The sequence below is a fragment of the Kwoniella pini genome, chromosome 6 (genome assembly GCF_000512605.2).
Source record: "Kwoniella pini CBS 10737 chromosome 6, complete sequence".
Classification (NCBI taxonomy): domain Eukaryota; kingdom Fungi; phylum Basidiomycota; class Tremellomycetes; order Tremellales; family Cryptococcaceae; genus Kwoniella; species Kwoniella pini.
In genome coordinates this window covers 637,178-658,973 of record NC_091721.1, presented here as the reverse complement: position 1 = coordinate 658,973, position 21,796 = coordinate 637,178, and the positions used below count along the sequence as shown (strand labels likewise).

At 41.1% G+C, this 21,796-nt stretch overlaps 5 protein-coding genes across 5 annotated transcripts; 4 read left to right on the top strand and 1 right to left on the bottom strand.

Moving 5' to 3' along the window:
- Positions 1–323: 323 nt before the first annotated feature.
- On the bottom strand, positions 324–2,228 carry I206_104696 (uncharacterized protein; the record flags this gene model as incomplete). Its single annotated transcript, XM_019153999.1, has 3 exons — positions 324–1,973; positions 2,035–2,091; positions 2,151–2,228. 3 exons carry the CDS (start codon positions 2,226–2,228, stop codon positions 324–326), a joined length of 1,785 nt encoding a protein of 594 aa, XP_019012739.1.
- A 962-nt stretch (positions 2,229–3,190) lies between these two features.
- Positions 3,191–6,153, top strand: I206_104695 (uncharacterized protein; the record flags this gene model as incomplete). Its single annotated transcript, XM_019153998.1, has 6 exons — positions 3,191–4,651; positions 4,704–4,725; positions 4,778–5,036; positions 5,086–5,803; positions 5,860–5,907; positions 5,971–6,153. 6 exons carry the CDS (start codon positions 3,191–3,193, stop codon positions 6,151–6,153), a joined length of 2,691 nt encoding a protein of 896 aa, XP_019012738.1.
- Positions 6,154–6,737: 584 nt separating this feature from the next.
- I206_104694 (HAD hydrolase, family IIID) lies at positions 6,738–8,976 on the top strand (the record flags this gene model as incomplete). The annotated part of the gene is made up of 11 exons (XM_019153997.1): positions 6,738–7,264; positions 7,381–7,597; positions 7,657–7,770; positions 7,853–7,907; positions 7,969–8,195; positions 8,276–8,313; positions 8,373–8,427; positions 8,493–8,552; positions 8,619–8,690; positions 8,764–8,814; positions 8,890–8,976. The coding sequence occupies 11 exons, from the start codon at positions 6,738–6,740 to the stop codon at positions 8,974–8,976; spliced, it is 1,503 nt and encodes a 500-aa protein (XP_019012737.1).
- Positions 8,977–10,281: 1,305 nt separating this feature from the next.
- On the top strand, positions 10,282–13,141 carry I206_104693 (uncharacterized protein; the record flags this gene model as incomplete). The annotated part of the gene is made up of 4 exons (XM_019153996.1): positions 10,282–10,748; positions 10,828–10,896; positions 10,991–11,366; positions 11,426–13,141. The coding sequence occupies 4 exons, from the start codon at positions 10,282–10,284 to the stop codon at positions 13,139–13,141; spliced, it is 2,628 nt and encodes an 875-aa protein (XP_019012736.1).
- Positions 13,142–13,630: 489 nt separating this feature from the next.
- Positions 13,631–21,675, top strand: I206_104692 (uncharacterized protein; the record flags this gene model as incomplete). The annotated part of the gene is made up of 27 exons (XM_019153995.1): positions 13,631–14,616; positions 14,679–14,831; positions 14,894–15,713; positions 15,783–15,867; positions 15,928–16,111; positions 16,174–16,352; positions 16,432–16,682; positions 16,763–16,843; positions 16,905–17,030; positions 17,090–17,165; positions 17,228–17,265; positions 17,323–17,547; positions 17,605–17,759; positions 17,817–18,515; positions 18,583–18,942; positions 19,011–19,241; positions 19,300–19,623; positions 19,696–19,875; positions 19,930–19,959; positions 20,014–20,121; positions 20,184–20,281; positions 20,337–20,419; positions 20,481–20,806; positions 20,864–21,021; positions 21,082–21,436; positions 21,507–21,574; positions 21,638–21,675. 27 exons carry the CDS (start codon positions 13,631–13,633, stop codon positions 21,673–21,675), a joined length of 6,417 nt encoding a protein of 2,138 aa, XP_019012735.1.
- Positions 21,676–21,796: the final 121 nt, after the last annotated feature.

The following is a 21,796-nucleotide window of genomic DNA, read 5'->3' as shown; positions in this document are numbered from 1 at the left end:
GAGTGGAGTTACTATGCAAATAAATGAATGATTTTGGTCATTAGGTTCATCAATTCTTAAATGCAACTTCGAACATTTTGCTGAAAATCGCAGATTGCCACGTGGGTGATATGGAGATTTCCGTCTATTCCGCTTTCACGCTCAGCATCAAGGGCTCTTCGCCTTCTTTCGATTCGATCAGCTATATACATGCATACATCATGACGCTCTTATATCGCTTCTGAGTACCAGACTACATCATTGAGGTCTCTTCTCACCATACTTTAATATCTATGTACAGCTGTCAGATGAATCACACTACGAAACTTCTTCCATTCGACCTATCAGATACTTGGTTGAAAAGGCAATTTCATCATGCTCATTCGTTTAGCATCGTCAGGACTGACCAACGGGAGATCCATGTAGTCAAGTAATGACCATGTTTCTAACTCATCATCATTCATTTCGATTCGCTCCTCCATTCTCACCTTGTGGTCGCGAAGGTAATCTTCCAACAGGTTGGACGGTCTTTCAGTCAGATAAGATCTTTCCTCGGAAGGTTGACTATATTTGATGATGTGTCCCTCGAAAGCTTCACTCAATGCCTTGACCCATGGAGGAAGATCAGTGACAATATCGGTGTATTCGAAATACTCCCAGAAAAGGGTAGCAACTTTGTCCCAAACGATTTCGTAAGGGAGATTGATCTTGTTCTCGTCTTTCGAGTAATACTGATTGTATAAACATTCCCATTCGTTCTCAAAGTACTTGTCCTTAGCAACGATAGATCGGAACTCGGCAAGTTGCTTTGTTTCGAGTGACTCGACGCAAGCCTTCATTGCTCTAATAGATCTATCTTTGTAGCTTCTTTGATTTTGTGGGGTCCTACCGTCTTCGTTAAGAACACCGTAGGTGGGCATAACTTCATTGGAAACGCTGAGCTCTGGGTTGATGGTTTCGGTGTGTTGCATTTCTTCTTTGTCGTTGATGTCGAGAACGCTCGCATCGCCATGAATATCGGGTGTTCCTTCTGCCCATTTGGAGGAGGGTTTAATGCTATCTTCATCCATATAAATCTCAAATGTATGGAAAGCGAGATCACGGTAAATTGTTTCAGGATACTGAGGGAGCTGGACATCTTCGATTCTCTTGATGACTTCCCTATCTTCCCACTGCCATTGCTGAGCGAGCATTCGATGCGCTTCAAGAACCTTATTGAACTCCTTCGCCATGATGGATGGGATGTGCTCAAGCCATTCCTCAAGGAAACAACATACCCAGGGAGGAAGATGATTTGGGAGAACATCGTCCTCTTCCGATGCTGTTGTTGCCTCCATACTTTGGCATGACATAGAGTAAAGTTCAGCTCTGTACGGCTCAGTGTAGAAGCTGGCATCTGAAGCGTCATCTTGAGCTTCCTTTCTTCTTGTAGCTTCAGCCACATATCTATCATGTTGAGCACCAAGTTTAGCTAACATCTTCTGAGCATGTTCTACCCTTGGTACATCACCGTGAATGACTTCATGCTTGGCAATGAGCAGTTGGAAGGAACTTGTCTTCCAGCATTCGGCAGGAAGTAGAGTGAGCATGGCAATCCAGCTTTGATTGACCTTCTCAGAAGGGACAAAAAATCGATTTTCCAGTTTCGCGATTGGGTCTGCTTTTGGTGCTTTTGGTGCTTTTGGTGCTTTTGGTGCTTTTGGTGCTTTTGGTGCTTTTGGTGCTTTAGGTTTATTTAAACCTCCAAGCTTCTTTGTCATTACAGCAGCATTGGGAGCCTTCTTTGCTCTTCTGGACGCTGCGGGTAGTCCAAAAGGTCTGATACTACCTGGAGCCCCCGGATATGATGGCATCATATACATCCCTTTAGATTTTAACCAACTGAATTCTTTGGGCCCTAGGTGAGAGATATGTTGACCTGCAGTTGGTCTTCCTTCCTCATCTAAAAACGGGATGAGGCGATAGGGCTCGCCCCCATCGCCAGATTCGTTTTTCTGTTGCAACTGCTTTAGCAAGGCGGAATTGACAATGCCGTACATTTAAAATATAGCTTACGACTAATTTCATCGGAGCTTGTTCTGAGGGATTCCCAGCAGACTTTGAAGTGGCAAACTAGGTAATTCGTACCGAATGAGCCGGTAAGACCACGCTTTACAATAAGAATGACCTACTGAGGGATCGCTAGATTCACTGACGCTTTCGTCCTTGTAGGTATGAGAAGCAGAAACGATTGTTTCGGTCTCATTCATGCTGCTAGCCTCTAAGGAAACGGGTTTCCTGTCGGGAAATAAGATCTCCGAAGATTCAGGAGATCTACTGCGTTTGAGTGTATGTTTCATAGGCTCTACCTATGCTGTATCATCAGCACTTGTCAAAAATAAAGGAGGAAGGAAGGATAAGCAGAAGAAAGAAGCTTACTTCAGCTAATGGTATCGACTGTACTAATGTCTGAATATCGTGGACTCGAGAGCCGTCCTTCGAAGGGAAGTCTCTTGAAAAAAATAGAGGTCTTGAAGGGCAGAAATAACCACCTGATTTTTACTAGAAGAGTGAAGATTATTGAGAAAAAAAAGCGTAAAAGTGGGATGGAAACAGGGAGGAAAGGAAGAAAAGAAGAGATACACAATCTTTCTATATATGCTTAATTGATTTGGGTCCATTGGGGAAGATTCTGACTGACTCAAGTGACCTTGGCTGACTGTATTTATTAGCAACCAACTCTTACGTCATTCACCATCAAATTGACAAGTATGCTGAATTGGGGCAAATGATTCAGAGTTTGCACCACAAAAGGTCCGCACAGACCATTAAAATGAATTTAAGATAAAGAATTAGCAGGGATCAATGCGCAAGATTACTTTTGCATGATCTCGATTTTTCCATACCAACAGCTCCTTGATTTGCCCCCTTGCCTCTTTCTTTCCTCTGTTGACTTATATTTGTGATTCCAGGACTGTCTTGAGCGAAAGTCATTCAAGCGGCTTCTTGGTTTTCTCCTACTCGCTCGCTGCAGATTGTAGATCACCAGCGCCGCGGTCATTCTACCTACCGTCGGCTTGATCTTATTCTCTTCTTCGTCCTAGTCGCCGAGTGACAGTTGAATTTTCTTGTACCGTGTCTCCCTCTTCCCTCATCTTCCTCCATCTACCACTAAAGCGCCACCTATCGTCCTCTTTACGCTGGAACTCCCCCACCCGGACGCGTGGTAATCATGTTATCCTCCATCACTATTACGCCAATTCAGCCTTCTATACTTCCCTCTCCCCGATTAATCTCTTTCCCCGATGATCCTACAGAGATACCTTCCTTGATGGATGTGGAAGAATATGATCCCCCACCTTCAACTCAAACGCCAACTGCAACTGTTCATCCGGATCCGACGGAGACTGATCAAAGTGGAGGTCATCCATCAACACCCACTCAGCTCGATCCGAGAGCTCGAGCGTACTTCCCTTCAACACCTCAACCGATATTCTTGTCCTCCTCAGAAAACCTGGGTGAACTCTTTCGATTGCGATCACCCGTCACTTCACCCTCTCTTCCAAACACACCCTTTAGCGCTGGCTTAGAAAGGAGGTTACCTGGCACGCCCACGTCTCCTGGATCAACAAGGCAAAGCAGAAGACGATTATCAGTATCTTCTTTGGGCTTCGCAGCAAACTCTCGTCAGCTATCACCATACAAACGGAGAACATCAGCTAGACCAGCAAAGTACCCTATCAAACTATTCTATCCACCTTCTCCTGTTCTTGACACCCCTGATCTCACTTCCGGTTCAACAGACCACTCTTTCATCTCTTCTAGAGGCCAGACTTACATATCTGATCAAGCTATCATCCTCACCAAGCCGAGTGAGCTAGAGAATCTATTCAAGTACCACGGCGAAGCGTATCCATTTCCTGGAGTTAATCTACCCAAAAAAATCTCCAATACCAAAACATCGACTGAGCAGAAAATAGAGGTTTTGATTGATTTTGACGATTCTGAATCTCCATTACCTACAAATTCACTAGTATCTGATCCCGAGCATTCGCAGGAAGTAGAAAACTCCGAAGAAACGTTGTTAGAGGGAATTGACGGGTATCTTGATGTGTTTTATGAAGTGGAAGGTGGACTCTCCTCACCAATTGATTACAAGTTTGGTTCGGAATTTCAGTCGGATGAATTAGATGATATAGAAGACTCAATTGAAGTGGCCCAGGGGTATCGCTCAGATATAGAGCTCTTAGAGATGTTGAACGGCAATAATAGCAACGCTGTCACCCAAATCCAGGAAACAGATTTCTATAAACAGGTTCATGCCGCTGCTGAGGCATTGAAGATAAATCCGATTTCATCGAAAGTGCCCAATACGTCTGCTAGAGTGCAAAATGTCTCGCCTTATGACCTTCTGCTCTCACTACCATCTCCACGGAAGAACGTGCCCCGTCAAATAGCGAACCCGTCCACCCCCGACAAGTTTCAAAGCGAAATTATCCAAGCATGGGTCAAGACTGAACCAACCGAACAATCCAAACAATTCGTAAAAACTCTTCTCTCGAGCCTGACTAAAATCATCAACGCTAAATACGGTGACTCGTCAGGAGAGAATAGGTTCTTGGTAGATGTCTTTGGAAGTGTGAGCTGGGGAGGGGAGACAGGGAAAAGTGGTGATCTGGACTTGGTCATTTTGGTAAGCTGCATCTCTATCCCGTTACGGAACTAAGCTCATTTGCACGGAACAGGATCGAGCTCAGCTGCGCGGATGTGAGTCGTTGTATTGCAGCCAGGAGTTCTCAGCTGATTTCATGCCGCACAGATGAACCATCCCTATGGCGACAACCGCCCAACTCAAATATACCGAGCAAGAAGCCAGACACCTATGGCAGACGATCGGTCCCACCACAAATTACTGCACTACCTCGATGCTACCATACTTACGACTTGGCGAATAGTCTGAGAGCGTCGGGTATGAGAGAAGTACAACCCATAGCTGCGGCCAGTACACCTATTGTCAAATTCAAAGACACTCAGGGTGTAATCGAATGTGATATCAACATGAACGATCTTGGTGGATGGTGAGGTTCCATGATGTACTGATGGACTGTAAGCTTATATTAGAATTAGGTACAACTCATCTCTGATACTACATTACTGCCTTATATCGCCACACCTCCTCCGACCGATGATATATATACTTAAGAGATGGTTATCAGCTCAAGATCTGAACGATGCGTCAGGCTCGAAAGGATCAGCAACGATGTCCTCGTATTGCTTGACGCTTATGGTCATCGCCTATCTCCAAGCTCGAGGATGTTTACCCAACTTACAGAAAAATATCAATGTTCCTTTGCTCAACTCAGCAAGCGATACCAATGATAAAGACGTAATATGGGTATCTTGGTCAAGAGACCAAGGTGTACCTGCTCATGTCGCTTTCGATCGCGGACCGCCAGAAGGATGGAAATCAGCCGACCCAAATTTGACAGTCTCTCAAGCTGTAAGGGGGTTCTTTCGATTTTTCAGCCGATCACAACCTTCCGCTTTGGCAAGTAACGAAGAGAAGGCAAGATTCGATCACAGAAAGATGATATTATCAATCCTACAAGGTGGAATTGCCAATAGAGTAATGGGTGTAGGTCAGGGTAGAGTCGAAGATGAGAAGGTGAAAGACCAGCTCAGACACAAGGGTTCGACCGAAAGAGAAGTCGAAGAAGCCATGATAATCCTTCGAGATGGAAGAATTAAGGGAGAAGAAAAGATGGGTAAAGGTGATAGAGGTATACAACCTCGTAATTGGTCGGAAAGAAGATTAGTGGTGCAGGACCCGTTCTTATGGCAAAAGGTACTTCAGCTTTGCTTGCGGATCAACCGGAGTGGTATGGGCTAATGTTTGTTTAGAACTGCGCGGGGTCGATGTCCAGAGTGGGTCTTGATAGGTTCTTTGATGTGAGTCAGCTGCTCTACCATGGAAATCTGTGATCTGCAAATTCAGCTGACGGTTCGTGTCAGTGCGTGGACAGAGCGCATCATATGTTGCAAAGTAAAGGAACATCAGCTACAATCGAAGAACTATTGTTCAACCCAAGTCCGATACCTGCTAGGATACCTACTCCTGGGCGAGGACGGGGATCGAGAGGATCATCACCAAGCTGGAGAGGTAGAGGTAATGGGAGGACTTTGTTGAATAGTTAGCTATCCGGGTTAGCGGGAATGTGCACATAGGCTGATCTTGGTGGTGATGGAGCAGTTCTCTGATGTGAGACCTTTCATTATTAAAAAATCAAGTAAATATCATACGTCTATCTTCATAATGTCGTATGTCTTATACTCTTAGGTAGATCAGACAGATTGTAGAAAATGCTATCATACTTTATTGATCTCCTGTAATTTACACAAAATCAAGATTGTAGTACTGATGCTCACTGTGAGAGATACGCACGTGGCAGGGCTTCCTTCGAGTAGCGCTGAGCCGCGAGTGGTGAAGAAAGGATGACTGAATGATGTCAAAATGATCCATTCATCCCTTTCTATCTTTCTTCTTGATCAAGGATGACATAGTACCTATTCTGAGCTACCTATTACTTATAAAGTCCACAGTGATTCTTTGTGTTTTGCTTACATGTCCCTTAAATTCGTAACTCAAAATCAAAACCACAAATAACGAACAACGCGAAAACCTCCACTCTGAAAGATCCACTTATCAAAGAGTAACCTTCACCAATATTCAACTACTGCATACCGAAATTCATGAAACAAAGTGACAAAGAGAGAGGATAATGACAACTTCACAATCTTCTGAAGAAGTTGAAATAGATTCTCAAGAAATCGCAATGGAAGATGATATCGATAAACCGGTAATTGCTATACCGGATATAGAATCTACTGAGAATAATAAGAAGAAGAAATTGTATCATTCTGAATTGAATGAAGAAATTAAAGAAGATGATAAGTTGAATTTCAAAGAAAACTCAAATGAAGAAAAAGATTCTCAAAATGAATTGTCATCTATTTCCAACGATTTACAAATTGATGTTGAACCTCCTACACCTGAATCTTCTTCTTCTTCTTTCCAAATTCGAAATAACGATAACGATAACGATAACGAATCATCATCTTCATCATCGACTTCGTTAATTCCACTTGAAGAAGAGTTGAATGAACAAGAACAAGAAGAGGAAGAAAATTCAAAAATTCTTGAAGCTGTTCCTTTATCAGAAACTTTAGAACAACAAGAAGAATGGTGGGAATTGAAAATGACTTGGTCTGGAAAGGTATTTGAATTAAAAGTTGCAGGTAATGATATGTGAGTGTAATCCTTGAACATCTTTGCATTCAATATTTTCACCTCATATCATGTTTATTCATTTAATTGTACGTATTTTATGAAGCATATCGCTCATAAAATCAAACATTATATAGGGTATACGACTTTAGAGATCGAATTTCACAACTTACAGGTGTTCCACCAGATGGTCAAAAACTTATTAATCTTCTTCCTGGTTCAAAAGGGAAACTTTCAGCAGAACATGATGCTACAAGATTTGGTACTTTAGGTATTAAGAAAGGTACAAAGTTTATTATGATTGGTACGAGAAAGGAAGATAGGTTCTTAGGTAAAGGAGAATTCGCCAATGAGGTGGGTTAAGAATAATTTGATTAGATTTGTCAAATTAACACGTTATTCAATTGATATAGCTCACGGATAATTTCGATGTTAAATATTCAAAATCTGCTCCTGGTCTTCATCACGCTGATGATCCTAGAAATAAAAGGAAGATTTCTGAGATCTGCGAGAAAATACCTATCACCGTAAGTTTACTTATCAACTACCGTTGTCAAGTAATACCCGTTACTGTATACGAGTGGTATTCATCGTCGTTACGTTTTATAGGTGATGAATGAACCGAGAAAAGGAAAGAAATTATTGGTACTTGATTTAGATTATAGTAAGCTATCTCGTATGTGAAATCTACCAAAGAATGTATAAACTGACTGCCCTCGTTATAGCTATTGTCGATACGAAACCATTGATAAGTGGTGCATTACCTTCTTTGGAATGTGCTAGACCTGGTCTTCATGAATTTCTCGAAGCGGTTTATCCTCATTATGATATTGTGATTTGGTCACAAACACATTGGAGATGGCTTGAATCGAAATTAGTGGAATTAGATATGATTGGTGGTTCAAGGAATTATAAAGTATCTTTCGTTTCAGATAAAACAACTATGTTTCCGGTAAGTTGATCAAGATTTTTGATATTCTTTGTCTGAGAAAATTGTGCAGGACGTAAATGACTAAAATTGTATATGCCTAGGTTTGGTCACAACGAAATGGAAAGCCATATCAACATGAGTGAGCTTGCTTTCACTTCATCTCCAGCAAGGTGGCATAAGCTGACATGTCGAATCTAGGGTAAAACCTCTAGCTTACTTTTGGAATACTTTCTCTCATTGGTCTGCCAAAAACGTATGTCAGCTGCGAGCTACTTCCTCGAAGCACCGAGCATCAGCTAATATGAAATATCACTGCAGACTATACATATAGATGATCTGTCTAGAAATTTCGCATTGAATCCTGGCGAGGGTCTTAAGGTATATAAACTGCCTCTTCTTATGTCCAGATTTCCAGCAAGATTGACTGATGTAACTCAATCACAGATCAGAGCATTTAATAAAGCTGGACAGGCTGAAGGTATGGCCGATAAAGAATTGATCAAATTAGGCAAATATGTGAGTATTGCGTGTATTTACAACGCACTATGACGGAATAATTATCATCTGATCGATCGTCCTCGTTACATAGCTTCTTGACATCGCCAAGACCGTAGAAGACTTTACGACATTGGATCATAATGTGAGAAATCGATATAATCTGATCGGTTCTTTAACGAAACAACAGCTGATGTATCATTTTTTCTATAATGATCAGAAATGGAAATTGAAGATCCAATCAGCGAAATCTGGCAATCCATCTGTCAATCCCAACCCATCAAATCCTGCTAATCCTCCACAATAATCACAATTAATTTTCTGTCAATCATTCCACATAACGTCATTTTACGCTTACACGATTAATCTTTGTATATAATTAGAAGAATCTGTAGAATAAATCAATCTATCTCATTTGTATTATTTATCGTAATTATTTGTTGATATCCTTCTCAATGCCATAATATCATTTGTATATCTCTTATGCGATGTTATCAAGTACCATCATAACGCGCACAATAATGATTAAACGTGTGTATTCGGTTGATCGAGAGCAGTAAGGGATCAAAAGGGTTTTTTTTGATACAAAAGTGGAGGTTGTCCAGTTGAATTTTATTATCATAAGGTGATGTTTCATCTTAATATCAAGCCTTTTTTAGCTTCCTTTCAACCCTACGTTTAAATAAGCATAGCCTCAAAAATGATTTCGTAGAATCATGCAGGTGCTTGATAGATAGTTTTTTGAATTATGTCTTATATAAGTTGGTATCGGATAAAAGAGGGCCGGTAATCTCATGCACATTACACATGTGAAATGTACATTAGGATGTATGAACATGGGTTTTTGCGATTTGACCATTAGAATATGAGAAAAAGTATTTTTACGTTGATTGATCGTGATTTGATTTGTAATTTATTGATGGGTGCTTATTGAATGATTAACTAGTTTTTGATTGTAGTTGATGATCAAAGGTGGGTTTTTGCGATTATTCGATCTAATCAAGTGAGTCTACCACTCCAACACCTCATCTCACATCGTTGTATCTCTCAACCAACTCAAAGGCTTCATCTGATCTCTGAAGAACGTTCGTATGACATCGAAGATAAACTTAAACAAGCTGATCCACATGCACTAGCTACTCATACAATTTCATTATCGCTGCGCAGCGTCTAATAACACTTCTTGATGGTACCTCTTCAATCACCTTGATTTACCCTTGTACCAGTGTAATCTCCTAAAATACCCTTAAAAGATAGATCAACTTGTTTATCTATCAACTTTACCTGAAAGTTCAGCTAAAACAAGGAGTTCATCATCTATTTCACCTTTCTTTTCCTTCCTTTGATTATACAATTCTTTCGTATTCAGTTATATATCCGTTTTCGTAAAATCGATATTACACTCCTTTCTTCATCGATTCGAATTCGTGACAACTGAGTATCTACCTTGCGAATTTCCCAACGATCAGAGCCCTCAACGAAAATTTAGGGGGGGAATCCAGAAACCTCCTCTCAACTTCTCAAGTGCATACACGGTGGGAGAAATATTGCATTAATAATAGTCAAGATCATCATCATTTATAGCTCAGAATCGATACTCAAGCAATCCAAGATGAGATTTCTCTATACATTCATATCCGCTCTGGCAATTACCCTGACAAGCGCTCAAAATCCATCTTCCTCATCTTCTCGGTTAGTTCCAGCCTCTTCTTCTAGAACAACAAATTCGTCTTCGACATCTACTTCGTCCACCAGTACACTGAATATCACAACCTTCACAACAACATTGACCACATTCCCAACCACAACAACTCTATCAGAATCAATTCAACCCCCAGCAACTACTTTAACTCTCACATTCACAACAAACTCATCAGACTATAGTCATATTAATGAGTCTATCTGGCAAGGAAATTATACGAATGGGACGATACCTTTCGATGGTACTAACAAAGTATGGGAAGAAGGCGATAATTTCTTACCGTTCAAGATCAAGATTGATCCTGCCTATGGAGTGATAGGTGCACTCCTCATTATAAGTGGTATACCCGTTGCCGTGCTTGGCGGAAAAAACAGATGGTGGGTATTGCTTCTCAAGTGACAGTCTGATTTTTGACACGGATAAGAAAGATCGGTTGACACATATCATCCCAATTAGGTCATCAAATGCGATTTCATCTGGATACGCTTTGATGTTATTTACTCTGGTGATGGTCTTGAGGTTTGGGTGAGTGACTTGGCAGATGAATCTGTTCATCCTTCAATTGTTGTTAAATCGGTTACACTTTTGCGAGAATGACTGATCTAATATGCAAGTATAGAGTTGAGCCGAACCTTCAACCTCCTTCCCCTAATCCACCTAACACCACCTTGAGGGGTCTCTATCTTTTAGCATGTATAATATCGGCCTTCTTTGGTGGGGCAATAGGCATATTTCTTTATTCTTTCGCGAAATATTGGGTCTCTGCAATCGGAGGTTTCACCTTCGGCTGGTTCCTTCTTGCCACTCGACAAGGTGGTCTGATTACTTCTGTCCTTGGACGCTGGGGTCTACTTGGTGGATTAGCAGTTGGTGGTCTCGTAGCCTCTCTGCCCAAACAAACAAATGAGTGGATGATGTTAATTTCTACCGCTTGGATCGGAGCAACTGCTTTTACACTTGGAGTCGACTGCTATACTCGAGCCGGTTTGAAAGAGGTGAGTGATTGATATTACTGTAGTACTGCTGTGATTGAGACTGACCTTTGCTAAATTAGTTCTACATCTACAACCTCGGCTTCAAAGACCTTTTCCCTAAGTTATACGATCTCAAATACCCTCTTACACAGACAATGATGATCGAACTTGGTATTTTGGCTGCGATGGTGCTTATCGGCGCAGCCATTCAATTCCGAGTGCTCAACATTCTCACCAAAAGATACAAAAAAATGCGCGAGGAGGAAGATGCTAAAGTGGAAGCTGAGGAAATCGAGAAAGCTGCAGAGCGATTCAAAAACGTCGGTGCTGAACTGAATGAATGGGAAGAAAAACATGGTAATGCTAGTCCAACTTCTGGACCTGGATCAAGCGGACCATCAGATCCATACGGTAGTCTCAATGGATCAGCCATGAGAGCGACAAGAGAATCTATTCTTCTACCTCAACTCGGATTTGATTCAGAAAATAGCAATAAACGCTCATCAAGTGCACTTAGTTTACTGAGAGATCAAGAATTCAAAGGTGATTACGAACCTTTACAAACGAGATCACCAACTTTACCAGGGCTCGAAACTCCTCAAAGTCTGTTCGTAGGACTGCAAGACCTGAAACCTGACGATGGCCGGCCAATTCCACCTACACCGCTTGATCCTGCTTTGGCGGAACGAGAGAAATTGCTTGAGGAGGTGAGAAAAGCAAGAGAAGGTATAAAGTCTGAATTGGAACGATTGAGCTCGTCAACACCCGATCTACTTGGAAGAACAACACCTACACCGACGCTCGGAGGGATCAGCGATAAAAGGGATAGACATACCTCTATGGCAAGTAGTAGGCTACTCGACTTTTCCGATGGCAGATCTAATTCTCCTAACGACGCTCGATCAAGACACTTCTCGACTGGCAGTAGCAGTAGACTTCTTGAGCTACCTGACCTAGAATCCAGTACTCCTGAAAATATACCTTCTTCAACTTCGCCTCCAGCGCCACTGTCAGAATGGGATAAATACCTTGCAGAGCGTAAAGTCGTTAGTCCAGATTCGTCAGATGCTCATCGTCAGCCACAAAAGCAACAATATCCTCATCGATCTTCTACTTATACCCCTTTGGCTCTTGGTTTGGATGACAGAAGGGAGAGAACGACAAGTATGTTAGAACCTAGAGTATCTGATTTTGGTCCAACTGAAAATTCAAGAAATAATGGTACATACCCTACTGATCGCCAAAAGCCAATGCAAAGAACTAGATCTGATGGGAATGCATTCGAAAGACCCTCAACGTATCACGATAACTTGGGAGCGCCGATGATTATAGGTTCAGCAGCTGATAAAAGAGGTACAGGATCAGGAAGTGGTAGTGGTAGTGGAAATAGGAATTCACAAGCGCAAAGAGCTATGACATATGATGAATTGGCAGAAAGGCATCGAAAGAGATTATCTAAATTACAAGATCCTGTAACTTCAAAGATGAAAGAAGAGATTCAAATTGAAGAAGCTAAACAACGTTGGAAAACCCAAAGATTATTAGAAAAACAAGAGATGAAAAGAAAAGAAAGAGAAAGGTTTTATAAGGAATCTGCAAATGAACCTGGACTTGGGGCAGTGAATAAAGGTAAAGGACGTGAAGAGGGGATTAAGCAAGCTTCTGAATGGAGAAAAAGCGTAATGACCCTTAGTCCTACAGGAGGGAATCAACCCTGTACACCTGGTTCAAGTGGGAATGGAAAAACAAATGAAAATAATGGGAAAAAAAGAGCAAGTAAACAATTTGCAACTTAGGACACTGATCCTAAAGGTGCCATTGATGAACGGACATTCGTATTTTAATAATCATATCTCATGTTGTTATATAGTTATTTGCTTCATTGATAACATGATCTGCCATTTTCTTGTTCTTGCTGATATACTTCGTATGCATGTACATAGTATTATCAAGAAGGCAAGAAGGGTATGATCGGACGCGCCGCGTCAGGCACGTGTAAGCTGTGATACGTAGTAAAGTATAATTATGAACAATTATCAACATTATTTCTCCATGTATACTTGTCATTCCTTTCATCAGACATAATCTCATCATATCATAGGCCAAACACAATTCATATCTCAACAGGATCAGAGAAGATGAAAGACGAAATCAGAATACGATAACTCACGAAAAAGTTGTTTAAATACCTCCGGAACTCAAATACCCTGGTTTAGCACATTCAACTTGACTTGTGATCTTATATTTGCTGTTCTTCACCTCTTTGTAGGTGAAGTAAAAAAAGTATGACTTCGAGGTCATCTTTTTCTCAATCAAGAAGACATTCAAAAAGTAATAGTATAGCAATCTCGACTTCATCTGCAATTAGATCAAATTCACCTTCACCTGTAGCTTCACCTTCTTCACCTACTAATGAAGGTTTATCAAGAAGACAATCTTGGAATCGTTCTGGAGAAAATAATTTATTTTTACAAACTCAACCTAATACAGCTGGATTAGGTATAGGATTAACATCACAACCTTCCCCTTCTAAAACATATTTATTAGATCCTCATTCAGCAGAAACAACAACAACAACATTTACAGAAGAAAGAGATATAATTTATGCAAATTCAAACTCAAATTCAAATTTATGGAGAGGTACACATCCATTACAATTTCAATCTGAAGAAAATTTAATAAATGAAGAAATTCCATTATCACCTTTAATTCCAACAAATTTACCTTTTAGTAATTCTAGTAGAAAATACGATTCAGATTCTTCTCAATCTGATACTGATTTACCTTTACCAGAACATAACGATTCTTTTAATGAAGATAGAGAAAGATTAACTCCAAGTCAAACTTATGATATACCTTCTGGCTCTTCGTTATCAAATAATAAAAAATCAAGTCCATTAAGTAGAAATTCACCAGGAGGTCAAAAGAAAAGAAAACCATATGATGATAATGGTTTAGCAAGAAATTCAACTTTAAGAAAAGTTAGTAAAACAATTAGATCAGCTAGTATAAGAGTAGTCAATATAATGGGTGTTGAAAAAAAAGAAGAAACAAGAGGAGTGGAAAGGTTAGGTAGTGATGATGATGAAATTGATGAAAGTAAATTACCAAAGGGAGAAAATATTGGATTAGGAATTAGAGGTGCACAAATACCTGATTCTATTAGACCAGATCCTAGACCTCCAGAAATTGGTTTACGAGGGAAAACATTAGGAGTCTTTGGAAAAAATAGTAAAGTTAGAATTGCTATGAATGATTTGATGAAATATCCGTGAGTTTTTTTTACTTTTCATGCTAGTATGGTCAAGATGCTAACATCACCCCATTGACCAGATGGACGGAACCTGCCATTCTCATTCTGATCATAACAAACGTTGTTGTTCTAGCAATACAATCTGCGCCAGCTCAAAATGAACCTAGAGTTGATGATGGATATTTTCAGACTTGGGCAGATTATGCCCTTCTTGTACTTTTTTGTATATTCACGTAAGTACGCATGGTATTTTATTTTTGTGCGAACGACCAGTTGACTTTGATACCCTATCCAGCCTGGAAATGTTCGCACGTATAGTAGTTACAGGCTTTATTTTAGACCCTGATCGATCCCTTCGAGATTTCCTCTTTTCCTCTTCAGGTGTGATACCGACTGTTCAACGTCGAGTAGGAAGAGCTCAAAATAGCCTGCAACGGAACCTCTCAACGAGATCTAAAAACACCCATCGAGCAGCATGGAGGTTTCACAATGATTCGAATGGTACCGCTAATCATCGTGGACAAAATGGGATATCAATCTCGAAGATGAAAGAAGAACCCAAAAGAGTGATACCGATCTTACCTGAAGCACCGTTTCAGAAAGCAGTAGCGAAACAAAAGAATCTAGCTTTACAAGGTCGACCGTATCTTCGACATTCGTGGCATAGAATAGATATGATTGCGGTTATAGCATATTGGATTACCTTCTTCCTTGCTATATCGGGTCATGAAGCAACGGCAAATCGACACGTTTATATCTTTAGAGCATTATCTGTACTTCGAGCTGGAAGATTATTGGTTATCACTAGTGGTACTACGACAATTTTACACTCATTGAAAAGAGCAGGACCAATGTTAATCACAGTAGCGTACTTCTTGATTTTCGCAGCTGGGATCTTTTCTATCATCGGTGTTCAATCTTTCAAAGGATCTTTTAGGAGAGTATGTACATTTATTGACCCAAATAATTCGACAAATGAAATCGTATTAAACCAACAATGTGGTGGATCTCTGGATAGTCAAACTTTATTGAATGTACCGTATTTGAATTTGGATGGCAGTCCAGCAAGTATTAGTCCGAAAGGGTACATCTGTCCGTTAGGTCAGATCTGTAAAGTAAGCTCTTTCAGCCTGAAGTGTGCGATCCACAATCGATGAACTACGAGCTGAATACCTTTCGGCCAGACAAGCGATGATAATCCGAATAACGGTGTTAGTGGATTCGACAATATCTTTCAATCTCTCGTGCAAGTAATCATAATCTGTTCCAGTGAGTGAATTTCTCGCGAATGTCACATGAGGCTGATAGCTCACAATCTTGATTATTTAGTCAATACATGGGCTCCAGTCATGTATCAAGCGATGGATTCCGATTTCTTCAGCTCTGCATTCTACTTTTTGGCTGGAGTAATTGTTCTCAATTTCTGGTTATTGAATTTGCTTGTCGCTGTAGTGGTCAACACTTTCTCTGATATCCGAGCTGAGACCAAGAGGAGTGCTTTTGGAGGTGACGAGTGAGTAATTGCATACGCTTCCAAGTCCCAACAGTGATGATAACTGACTTTTGCACTTTTAGAAGTCTACTCGGAACAGATCCTCAATGGGCAGCTGAAAACAAAAAACGGAAAATGCACAATAAGGTTTTATCCTTATATGGGCGAACGGAGATATTTTGGGTGGTTTTGGTTTTAGCAGATATGGTAGCGCAAGGCACGAAGACATCTGGTTCTTCAGATTCAACGCTTCAACTATTAAGTAAGCTTACCTGTCCTAGGTTCGCGACGAATTCGTTCCATTAAGATTTGAACTGATATATCAATTGTTGACACCCCAGAAAACCTTGAAATCGCTTTCACCCTTGCTTTCGATCTGGAAATATTGATACGGATCATCGGACATCTCCCGGATTGGCGATCCTTCTTCCTTAGCGGTCGGAACTGCTTTGATCTGTTCCTAGCAGTCGCCTGCTCTATCATACAAATACCCGTCATAGCAAGAGGTGGTATTTATCCTTGGTTGACAATTTTTCAACTTTTGAGGTGGTATAGAGTAATTTTGGCTTTCCCGAGAATGAAACCCCTTTTGGTGAGTCCTGCGGTTCCAAAATCTACTTTTCGAAGTGATTGGTCGACGTGCGAACAGGAGCTAACGTATGATCGTTGCAGAACACTTTCTTTGGTAGTTTCGCCGGTTTGCTGAATATGGTTGTATTTTTGTTTTTGATGATTTTCCTCAGCGCTCTGATGGTAAGTGTCAAGATTCATCCCCCCTTGAAAACCGAACCAAGAGCTCACGAATTGCTGCAAGGCGCTGCAACTCTTTCGAGGTGATATTGAAGGCGATCCTATTGACTTCTCTCAAACCTTCAATGCTTTCTTGGGAATGTATCAGATATCGTCTTCAGAAAATTGGACCGATGTGTTGTACAATGTTGTAAGTTCTACCTTGACCGCTAAACTTAGTGAGCTGATCGAATACAATTTACATGATAGATGGGATCCGAGGATATATTCAAGCAGGACTGGATCGCTGCAATTTTCTTATGTGGCTGGATGCTGTTCTCTTTCTGTAAGTAGACATCTCTCTGGAATCTTAGTGAGATGTAGCTTAAAGTATCTTCGAAACTATAGTCATACTCGTTCAACTATTTATTGCTGTCATCAATGAGGTAAGGTCATCTGCAATGCGACAGACCAAACTTGTGCTGATATACCGCTATTAATAGAACTTCGCAATAGCTGAAGAGCAGAAGCGTAAACAACAAGTGGAGGCATTTATCCGGAGAGCTGAACCCCAATCAGCACATATCAGTTGGATTGATCGACTGAATCCTTACAGACTTATGTCTGCCAGACATAACGCTGTGAAAGTCGGAACACTCCCACCGAATTTGGTTTTGCCTCTTAAGCAAAACATCGGTGCTGATGTAGGAAGTTTACCCAATTCCGATGTGAGCCTAGTCATTCCATTGATTATGCTGGACTTCCAAACGCTGACTTGCCAATAGGGTGCTTGGGGAGACACAGCTGGGGCGAAAGGTGCGATGAGAAGACTGCTTGGGAGAGACAAAGAGGAGTCGCCTATACCTCTCAGGAATTTACGTAGGCACACTACACCCAAGTTTGAAAATCTAGATGGTGATCTAGATGACGACCGGGGCTTGTTAGTGTATCACACTCATTCCCGTCCAGATGACATGCTGACGAGCAAGGAATATAGGACCGATCTACTTCCTCCCTTGAACGCTGGACCATCAAGTGACGAACATATGGACGCTCTGCGAGAAAGGCGAAACCAACAGGCGGACTTTATAGCTGCTCATCCAAGTTTCGACCAATCCCTCTGGATCTTCAGACAAAGTAACCCAGTCCGAAAGTTCTGTCAAGCATGTGTACAACCTGCATATGGTGATCGGATTTTTGGAAGACCGGCGCACCCGATCTTACAGCTAGTCGTGAAAACCATCGTATTTAGCGCAGTGGTGGCTAGTATAGTCGTAGCGGCTGTTGCTTCTCCAGCTTACCGAAGGAACTATTATGGCCGACATGGTTATGTCAGAGGAACATGGTTCGATTTGACTGAAGTCGCCCTAGGAACTGTTTTCATTGCCGAAGCTGGTATCAAGATAATAGCCGACGGTTTTGTGTTTGCACCAAATGCTTATCTTCTCTCCCTCTGGAACGTATTAGACTTCATCATCTTAATCACCCTTTTGGTCAATACTACAACATCGCTTATTTTTATTGGCGGTCTCAGTCGAGTGACAAGAGCACTGAAGAGTTTCCGGGCTTTGCGGCTAATTACTTTGTTTTCACGACTGAGAGATACTTTACATGCGGTGCTTTTCGCTGGGGCTCTAAAGATCCTAGATGCGTCAATTTTGATGGTACTTTACCTTATACCGTTTGCCGTGTGGGGGTAAGTCAAAACATAGAATAGGCATTTGGTACACCCTATGCTGATTCGGTTTTATCTCCGCTTGCAGACTTAACATCTTCTCCGGATTACTGTTCTACTGTAATGACGATAGTGTGTCAGGAAAATCAACTTGTATAGGAGAATACTCAGCTTCACCAGTCGACGATTCAATTTCTTTCCTCGTACCTAGAGTATGGGCAAACCCTTCACTGGACGCATCAAAATGGTCATTCGATTCCTTCCGAGAATCCATCTTGATCTTGTTTGAAAGTGTATCTCTCGAAGGCTGGATTGATGTCATGGCTTCCCTGATGAACATCGTTGGAAGGGGCTATCAACCTCAGAATATGGCTTCTCAATGGAATGCGATTTACATGGTGATATTCAATTTATTTGGTGGAGTTATCATTTTGACCTTATTCGTCAGGTGAATTTCTCGATCACAGTTTTATATCTTTACGCGTGATCTTTGCTAATGCGCCATGTTGCTGGCAGTATCATCATCCAAAACTTCAGTACTCGGTCTGGTAATGCTCTTCTCACCACTGAGCAAAGACAATGGGTGGATTTGTCCAAATTCATTAAGGCTCAAACACCTTCGCAATTACCCAAAGGTCGTCCTACTTTACCATTAAGGGCATGGTGCTATGATAGAGCTACTACCAAAGACGGGTTTTGGGCAGTCAGCTTCACTTGGATATACTATCTACATATTCTGCTTCTTATGTAAGCTTGGCAGTGCTCCTATGTACGATCTATCAACTGATGGGACGTGTAAATATAGGATGCAAGATTTCTCCGATAACATCCTCACGGAAATCCAACTTGATATCATCTTCCTCTGTCTTACCGTCTTATACGCTATAGATCTACTTATACGGTTCTACGGTTTAGGTTTAAAATCTTTCAGATCAAATGGATGGAATATATTCGATGTAGTTGTGATTACCGGAAGTTTTGCAACTACTATCCCAGCTTTACAAGCTTCTTCAGCGGGATTACCAGGGAATCAAGTCAACATACAACTTCAAAAGCTTTTCTTGGTGTCGATATCGTTGAAATTGGTACAACGAATCAGTTCTTTGAATCAGCTGTTTAAAACTTCTGTGTGAGTGCTAGGTCCCCATGTTTTGTCCAGCTTGACTGGATGGAGCGGCTGATTGGGATCACGGTTGAATAGTGCAAGTTTGCCTGCTATCGGTAATTTGTTTCTTCTCTGGGCTACCTTGTTCATTTGGTTTGCGATCATGTATCTCGAGGTTTTCGGTTTAACAAAGATGGGAAACAACGCTGGAACTAGATTTCAGAATTATTATTCATTTGGTAATGCTTTGATCATGTTGGCTTTCATGTCTACTGGGTGAGTTGTTGACATACTGCCTTTTAACGATGCCTTCTGACCAATTCAATGCAGGGAGGGTTGGAACGGTTATATGCATGATTAGTCAGTCCATCCGTCTTACCTGCTTTGACTTCTAAAGCTAACACTTCCGCTTAGCACCATATCGCCACCCCGTTGTACAGAGAATAGCAATTTCCTTGAATCTGATTGTGGGAGTGCACCTGGTGCTTACACTCTGTTCATAAGCTGGAACATAGTATCCATGTAAGTCTGCCGGTTTTCACCAAGAAGTGACAAAGAGCTCAACGTTGACATATCTATCACAGGTATATCTTCTTGAATATGTTTACTGGTGTGGTGGTCGAATCATTTGCATATGTCTATCAGATGCCAGGAGGTTCTTCCTTGAATCGAGAGGAGATGCGTGAGTTATGTATCCTTCGCTTGAAGTAGATCCGGTAAACTGATGCAGGTGATAGGTGCGTTCAAGCGACTTTGGGCTGAATTTGACACGCAACGTACGGGCTATATCAAGCGAAAAGATTTCGTGCGATTTTTCTCGGTAAGTCCATATCTACCGTCGATCTGCCTGTCTTCTTCTCAATTCTGACTACAACTCGCAGCGCTTGACTGGAGCCTTTGAGGTCCGAACATACCCTATTGAGCACAGTATACCTAATATGATTCGCAATGCTCTGCCTGATCCGGTCGACAACGCTTCAGGCAGATCATTCGTAGTAACCGGTGTCAAGCGAGCTGTTGACTTGAGGAGATTAGAAGATCAGATTTCTCAGATCGATTATCGTAAAGTTCGAGAAAGGCGTTTACTTTTCGCTAGATTGTATAGCGAAGCGAAAATATCAGAAGAGAACGGAAGAGGAATTAGTTTCACTTCAATGCTTATGATGTTGTCACATTATAAGTTAATCGACGATGAGAAGGCGTTGCAGTGAGTTTCTGAGACATAGTTATAGAATACAGTCGGACTGATAGGGAATGAACGTAGGCTTGACGATCTTCTAGTCAGAAGAGCAAAGACGGAACGAGTCACGGATTTAGTAAATCTTGATCGAGTTCGAGGTTTATTGAGGACTATTTATTGGAGAAGACGGTTTTTAGCTTCTAGGGATGAGAGAAGGCGGACTCTGAATGCTGAGGCTGAAGGTAAGATATCATTCCTTACTATATTTAAAGTCGACTTCTGCTAAACTTATGTTGATATAGGTATTCCCGCAATCGTACTTGAACCTATGCCAGCTACTCCACCTCTTGAAGAACCAGATCGTAATCCATTTCACAATATTGCTCAAGATCGAACACATAGAGATATCACACCTTCACCTCCACAATCTAGAGCTTCAAGTCCCACCCGGTCTCCTGAGATGCACGTCAACACAGGTTCTAATCCCTTATCACCTGATACGACTTTTAATAATAATATTACAATGAATCGACATTCACCTGCTTTATCAGTTAGTAGTACAGGAAATAATAGACCAAGTCATCAATCTAGACCTTCTTTCGGTAGACAAGGATCAAATGGAAGTATGCTATCTTCAGAAGATGCTCACTATAGACGGTAAGTTGTTTTTGTATCGAGTTCATGATTTTGTTATTCCACCTCGACTAATGTGTTCGTTGAGAATTAGCGAATCACCCACTGAGGAAATTGTTCCTGATGATCTCTTTGACAATATGGCTACTTCAGTATGGGGAGGTGAGTTTAATCCATTTTCGTGCTCATTTGGAACTGAGCTAAACTTTTTACTTGACCTGACAGATATGATGCGAGAAGCGGTTGATAAGGAAGAAAACTAAAATAAAGAAAAGAAATGACACCAAATTTTGACGAAAATAATGACAATTTTGAAAAAAACGTAACTATCTCATAAATGTCTGGAATTATGTGCATACAAAGAAGGTTTATAATGATAATGAA